This window comes from Embiotoca jacksoni, unplaced genomic scaffold (genome assembly GCF_022577435.1).
Source record: "Embiotoca jacksoni isolate LCO1_2020_lvr unplaced genomic scaffold, fEmbJac1.0.p SCAF_2, whole genome shotgun sequence".
In the NCBI taxonomy this organism is placed as follows: domain Eukaryota; kingdom Metazoa; phylum Chordata; class Actinopteri; family Embiotocidae; genus Embiotoca; species Embiotoca jacksoni.
Genome location: NW_027185340.1, coordinates 1,864,033 through 1,871,673, shown reverse-complemented (window position 1 = coordinate 1,871,673; position 7,641 = coordinate 1,864,033). Strand labels below are relative to the sequence as shown.

Sequence of the window (7,641 nt, the reverse complement as noted above, 5' to 3'; positions counted from 1 at the left end):
TTATTCGCCACGTTGCTCTGGACCAGTGATATTACCTCCAGTATGTTACACCAGTGCACGTTGAGCTCACCTTTTGTCATTAACTGCAGAGGAAACAAAATAATGTTTACTAAAAAAGACTGCTTAATAACAGACAAACAAATCTAAATATGAACTAATGCGCCTTTTAAAATACAGAACTCATCTTAAGTTGAATAAATTCTCTTAAGAAAAGAAACTAGACTCTGCCTTTAGTTTTAAATCGCTGATACATGCAGTCAGTGTGTGTGTGTGTGTGTGTGTGTGTGTGTGTGTGTGTGTGTGTGTGTGTGTGTGTGTGTGTGTGTGTGTGTGTGTGTGTGTGTGTGTCTGTTTTAATTGCAGAAAGTGGTGGCAGACTAATCCTCGCAGCTGCAACACTGTTAGACACCTGGAAGACCAATAAAGATGAAGCTCTGCTCAGAGGAGCAGCTCTCCATATTACCACATCCATTCCTGAGTCTGGAGGACTTTGTTTTTGTCCAACTTGACCAGTTTGAGAAGATGAAATCAAATTAGCTTTCTTTCAAAATAATAAAGTAAATTACAGCTTTGAAGTGTGTAATTAAATGTTTGAGTTCTGACTTTTAAAAATAAGAAGCCATGCCCCAAAAGAGAATTTAAATAAACCAAGAAATCGGACATGTTGGTGAGATGTTTAACATGCATTATAAGTATGTTAATGTGACATCATCAGTTTTGCTTCATATTGTACAGTATATATATATATATATATATATATATATATATATTTTTTTTTTATCACAGAGCTCATTTACAAAAGGTTCAAAAATAATTTGGTGGTTTTATTTATTGATTTTAAACATGATTGCAGTGAATTCTTTTAGTGCTGGATGTTTGTCCCAACCGACCACATGGCGTCATATCATCCAATCATGTCAAAGTCTGTCCCACAGAAAGAGAATATAAAAACACTGATCCAAGATTTGGTTTCAAATTAAAATGTCACGGTTGTGTCATGAATACTGATGACTGTCTGAGCTGTAGACTCCTTACTGCGCCACTGATCCCCTGCAGGCTGAACACCTCCACCATCATCCAACCACATTGTTTCCTTCAGGTTTGAAGCCGCATTAGTCTGTATTCCTCCGCAGTGTCACTCTGTATTCCTCCGCGGTCCTGTGCTGTCGGAGTAACGCATTGTAGTCCGTTCAGGTTCTTTATAACGTGTCACAATTCACTCTAACGCTGTCGTCAAACTGCAGTTGTTTGGTTGTGACTGTAAATGAAAAGCAGCTGAACCACGCTGGTTCACTGCAGTGGAGAAAATCATCTAATATGTTGGATTTTAAATCGTCTGGGTTTAAAAAAAAAAAAAAAAAAAGTGATCCGAGATATCGGTTTAATCATGCAGACTTTCAGAGTTTTGTTACAAAGGCAGGGATGCATTGCCTTGCTTCATTATAATACTGTTTTACAGCAGCAACTCTTTAATTTGACACTGATGAACAAAATGCTGCACGCAGTTGACATATGAACAGATTCATGTAGATTTAGGAATAACATTAAAATTAACACACGCTGTCCTGCATTTAAACATTTTAAACTATAAATGTAAAAAAGACAAAAAACGTTGCAAGCAATGAAATGTTGAGATAAAGGAACTAAATGTGACTGTATAACAGGTATTTATTATTTTGAATGAGGTGTTCTATTGTTCCTTTGACGCATTTTTAAAATAGAATAAACTATTTAACAGGATTTCACCCTATTAGGTTATAAGACTTCGATGCAGCACCCACCTGAAGCCAAATCATTTTGAGCACCAAATTAACTGAAGGACTATTCCCACATCCAAAGGTTGTATTTGTTCCTCTACTTCTTTAGCAAGTTCAGTGTTTACACTTTGTGGATGTTGTTTGTTTATTATCTGTTGTAAATGTTTCCAAATTTGGGGGAAATTCGACATAAATATGTTAATTAATAGTAAACAATGATGTGAAATTGCATTTAAATTATTATTATTTTTTTTAAACGTTTAAAAAAAAAAAGTCCAAGCGCACAAGTCGACCAACTGAAGGGAAACACGGTGTTTGTCAGAGCTTTGGGAATGCTTCAACATTTTACCCACGCGTGTTTCCAGTGTGTGCCCCTTGTCTAATTTCCTCAGCCATCATCGTGGCCTGTACACGCAGCCATGACAGAAATAACACAGGACGAAATGTGTGGAAATGGAGCAACAGCGCATCTGCGGGTGTAACATGACTGCAGCCGACTGAAATAACTGACCTCCTGTCAAGTCTGCAGCACGAGGCACATGACCGGCTATCACGGCACAGAGAGGATGACTGCATGGAAAAACTGGTCTGTGAGATAAATTCATGATAATAGTTGAACGTGAAAGCTGCCAGGATGTTTCCCTTGTTTTAGAGATCCACACATCAACAACACGATCTTCCTCATGACCAAACACAATGCTCCATCCAGTAGTGTGCTGTGCTATCATGTTAATGATGATGATGCCTACTTTCAGTCATGTCAGTCACCTACGACCCCCTGCTACGTCATTAGTGGACGCTCGCGATGCACAAAGACATCAAACCAAGACACAAGTAATCAACTCCACGTGTCCTGATCATTTCTTGTAATCTCCTGCTCTGAACGCCGCCGTCGGCCGTCAGTGTTTGGACACTTGAAACAACTGCAACCCTCATGACAATCATCACTTTTAATGGTGATGGCTGAAGTAATGTTCTCTATCTCCTCAGGACACGAAGCAGTATGAATACACTCTTATATTCTTTAAATGGGATTTAATAGGATTTAAAGCTCTTTGATTAATTTTTTTAGAAGAACAGAAATTCTGTTTGTGCCTCTCAGTTTTGCACATATAAATAAATCTTCATTGTGGCTTTTTTTTTTCTTTTTTTTTAAAGATTTATTTATTAAATACTTTAATATTTGAATAATGACTTTGTACCGTTTTGATTGTGGCTGCATCAATTACAAAGGTTAAATAGAGCACCGTGAGTTTTCTTACGTCACTGATCTGAAGGAAAACAAATAATTAGCTTAAATTTGAGCATTGAGGGGCTTGAATGAAATAAATAAGGCTGCACAGTGTTGCATTTCCACAGTGGGCCTTTGAGAAATAATAGTAACCATCAATATTCATAATCCACGGAAACCAAAAACTGCTTTATGTTTTCATAACACTAAATCCATTGAATGAGGTTCAGAGGAGGTTGTACCCTTTAAGGGGACTTTCTGAAAGTTGGCAACGCTGGTTTCTGTTGTTGACTTCTGTTCTGTAAGTGATGAAAGAAAGTATTTCCTCCAACGATGAAAAGTGGCTGCTGTGTACTGCAGACCTGTGACAGCCTATATTGCTGAAACAGCCTGCGAGCTGTAAATTCACCGCAACGCAGCCGATTCAACACAAACTGCGACTTTCAACTCTGCAACTGTTATAAAAGGAGCGCGGTCCTCTATGAAGACACATTTACCACGAAACAACACGTTTATCATATACATCAATGAATGCATGGAGTTTGGTCCATGTGTTGTCTGCATGTTCCCACTGTGGAGAAGTTGCTGCAACTGAGACTTAAAGAACAACATCGCCCTCTAGCGCTGAGGTGGAAAAGTAAAGGGAAACAGATTGTGTTCAGAGGTTCATCTTTCGGGGTCTTACCTACATTTTAAATGGCTGGTGCCATTAAACGTAGTGAAACTTATAAGATCAAAAAAGGTTCTCGTGCTATGTTTGATAACCAGTCTTATATCCTGGTGGAATAAGTGCGCGTGGTTTGTTCTGACACAGAAGCAGAACATTCACCAGAAGGTAAAACTGCAGCACACACCAGGCAAAGTTAAGTTTGAGGTTTTTTTTTCCCATCGTTGGGAAGTGCAATTGATGAATAAACGTGACCATTAAGGTGGGGGGTGATTTCCTCTGAAACAATTCATCGACCAGACACCCTGTGGAAAAAGTGTCTACACTCTGTTTGTCAGCAACAGACGCAAACGGCCAAGAAAAGGAGCTTTTCAAAGGACAGTGTAATTACTGGCCAGGCCTATAAACTAATTTAGGCCAGACGTCTAGCCATTTCTATAGCTTTATTGGACCGCGGTTCTTCCTGCTTTAAAGCAATTGTTCGTACAAGTTGGACAATAAATTGGAAATCCGCCGCAACACCTCTTCCAATCGTAAACACTTTATTACTTGTAATTCTGCGTTTTAAATCCACTGTTGAAAAAAGTGAAATTTAACCTCATCTGAGGTTAAAGAGCGATTTGATCCCTTTAGGTTCATGTGTTGGCTGCTAAGAAGAAAATTCAACTTTTAAACACTGACTTTTGGGTTAAATATTGTAGTTCAGGAATCTTCTGCAGCAGAGCAGAGCTTCAGGGAATATTTAAAAATAAAATAAAGTTAACATCAAAAAGCACCAACACACCATAAAGAATAAAGGTAAAAAAATGTTAAATGAGATAATTAAATAAAAACAAATCTCTTTGTAATTTGGATGTTTAAGATACATTTTCCCAAATAGATCACGAGCTCACTTTAGTCTCAATATCGACGTATTTTCCTGCCATTCACATCATGGTCAAATATTTCTAATGGAAAAAATTGTCAGTTCATGTTTTACTGATGCAGTATCCCGTGTGAATGTGTGTGAATGTGTGTGTGAATGTGTGAATGTATGTGAGTGTGTGTGTGTGTGTGTGTGTGTGTGTGTGTGAGTGTGTGTGTGTGTCAGGACATATAGACAGCAGTCAAAGTATTACTGTGAAACTGTTTTATATACAACTCCAAATTCGTATGAACTATAAAAGCAATACACAGATTTTCCTGCCGCATCAACACCCCAGTTAAAATGTAAAAAAAAAAAAAAGGAGAAAATTTCAGATGGCTTCAAACATGATTAGACGGATCCTGTGTGTTTCACCAAGACGAGTCCCTGCATATGTGGACCGACACACTGACACGGAATAATAAAGGATAGCCTATCTAGAAAATAAAATGGCTACGGAGGCTCCTACCAAAAATAAATGTTATTGTTCACATGGCTTCCTTTGAGAAATGGCACCAGGCAGCAGTGAACTCATAGCTGCTCCTTGCTGCTCCTCTCTCTGTTCATCTTCTTCATTTTCATCCTCCTGTTCTGAAACCAGATCTTCACTTGTCTCTCCGTTAAGCTGAGTATGCGGGCGACCTCGTAGCGCCGATCTCTGGTCAGATACATGTTGTAGAGGAACTCCTTCTCCAGCTCTAAAGTCTGATATTTTGTGTAGGGACATCGCTTCTTTCTCGTGGAGCGTGCGTGAATCCAGTTTGCTGCAGGGTTGTCTGCAAAGCAGGAGGAGATGAAGTTAAGACACATTGGATGAGATTCTTTCTTTCTTTTTTTTTTTTTTTTTTTTTTTTTCATTATTATTGCAAACTTTAATGACTTTAATAAATGATTCCCAAACTGGGGTTCGATGACCTGTGAGAGGACATTGAATCAAAAGCTAAAAACTAAACGGTTAAAACTGCGTATTTTTGACAGACAATGCAAAGAGGAGCATTTCCATTACATGTTTTCCTGTTTGTACTGATACGTCAGAAACAACTGAGAGAAATACATCGTCTATATCTCATCATAAAGTTTCCTCAGGTGAAATCTTATCGAAATAGAGCCTCTGTTTGTCTACTTTGATTGTCCTGTGACATGAAAAACATTAGGATCCTTGCAATGACCTTTGTAGGGCGGGTTTTTTTTTCTCCCTTTCGGAGCCACGATATAGTACGAGACACTTTTATAGGTTAGTAAAAGCTCCAGTTTTACACACCCAGCTCATACAGTTCTGAGGGCTGTAAATCAGCACCGGCTATTTCGTTTACTTACTTGGGTCAAGTTGTTGTTGTTTCTCCTCTTTGGGCTCGCTGTGGCTCGACAGCTCACTTCCACTGTGCTCCTTGGTCGCCTTTTCTGGACACTCCGATACTCCGCAGGCGAAATCGCCGGCGAGCGGCCGAGCCTCTGCCTCCAACGCGTCGCACTGTGCAGCCTTCGCCGGCAGGACCTCTGGCTTTGTCCCGTACGGCCGACTGCTGGAGTGGAATCCGGCGAACGAAACGTGGTTTGAGATGGGGTCCATCCAGGAGCGGACGCCGACATATCTGCCGTCCGAGGCGGGCAAATGGGACTGGTGGTGGTGGTGGTGGTGGACGTACGGGTGATAAATCCCCTGCGGATGAACCGAGGACCAGGACGACGAGAAAACGGCGGACTTTGGCGCAAAATTACACGAGGAGAAGTCTGCGTTGTCGCCAGCACCTGACGGCCTCGGGGTCATCGCGTGTGGAGCCTGAATAAAGCGAGCACCGTACACATCCTCCGGCTCCTGCCCCATGATAGCGTCCACATAGCAGTTACTGAGCGTGCCACTGGAAGACATTTTTGATCTCTTCCTACTCATATAATAAGGGTAGCACTGTAACGGGAAGCTTCCCTCTATGAACAATCATAGTATTTTTGCTGGCCTGCATCTACAGGGATTGGTTACATGGATCACGTGGTCATATTTACCAATACAGCGAGTAAATCAATCCTGCCCTTGCTCTCCTTTTTTTCTCTCTCTCTCGTCAGGTTTAATTTAGCTTTTCATTTCACAAATAATAAAAAGCCCTCTCCTGATGTGACTGGAGGGAGAAAACTATTGCTCAAATAAAATGCAGGTTTTTTTTATTCCTTGTTTCTTATGAGCGCGTGGCTGCAGGACGTTGCAACAATACCTGCAGTAGTTCAAATAAGGAATAAGACACTCTTCCCCCCCAACACACACTCCACCAACACGGAGTCCTTCTATCTTAATGCTTGACAAAAGTCTTATAATATCGTCCTGATACCCTCAATGCTAGTAAAATGGTTTATAGACTCACACAGTCCTCGTAAAGTAGATGCAGCTAATAACATGTTGTAAAGGAACAGACGCCATTTCCGTTCACAATGCGGCGGATCCATTGTTAATATTTGGCGAGGAAACATATTTTCTGGGTTGGTTTAATTTGTTTAAGTTGAGCTGGAAATGCCACTCGTGAAATTATTGTATTAATTCATAGGAGAGCAATAATGTATCAATAAATGTTTTACGAGGTGTGTGTGATTATACATGCCGTCAATAAAAGAAAAAAAAAAAGATGTGGAGGGGTCCATATGTGTATGGCCATCTTAAGGATGTAATTTAAAAGTGATAACATTTAAATTTGGCCCTTTTTAAAAAAAAAAACTTTTAAATAAATATATTTTTGGCACGTTGTTTACTTACAGTGCACAAAATAATAATAATAATAATAATAATAATAATCACGTTTTAAAGGAAACAGTCCAGATTTATGTCCAATCTGCACACTAAGAAATTATAATATGACTTGTGATTAAAGTTATTTCTTTATAAAGACAAAAACGGGCCGGTGTCGCTCAGAGGGAATCAGCTGATATTTGTCCGTGAATGTGTGCTTGAACAGAACTTCCGCGTCCTTTTCGACTATTAGTTTACTTCTAAACAAGCCTGAACATAAAAACGACACCATCTTTATTTGATTACACGTCCCCGCCTCTTTGCATCCCTTATTGGGATTATTGAGACTGTTTTGTCAAGTCTTTTTGC

The 7,641-nt window shown here is 39.7% G+C and overlaps 1 protein-coding gene across 1 annotated transcript; it reads right to left on the bottom strand.

The window, feature by feature from the left end:
• Nucleotides 1-4,769: 4,769 nt before the first annotated feature.
• On the bottom strand, nucleotides 4,770-6,512 carry hoxd9a (homeobox D9a). Its single transcript, XM_069153568.1, has 2 exons — nucleotides 5,877-6,512; nucleotides 4,770-5,335 (listed from the first exon to the last, which is right to left on the bottom strand). Exons 1-2 carry the CDS (start codon nucleotides 6,448-6,450, stop codon nucleotides 5,091-5,093), a joined length of 819 nt encoding a protein of 272 aa, XP_069009669.1. The 5' UTR covers nucleotides 6,451-6,512; the 3' UTR covers nucleotides 4,770-5,090.
• Nucleotides 6,513-7,641: the final 1,129 nt, after the last annotated feature.

Bases quoted from the DNA above. Each gene is read 5' to 3' on its own strand.
- hoxd9a (XM_069153568.1), bottom strand. From the start codon at position 6,450: ATGAGTAGGAAGAGATCAAAAATGTCTTCCAGTGGCACGCTCAGTAAC. The intron at 5,336-5,876 runs GTAAGTAAACGA...CCTGCTTTGCAG, and splicing joins ACAACAACAACTTGACCCAA to ACAACCCTGCAGCAAACTGG.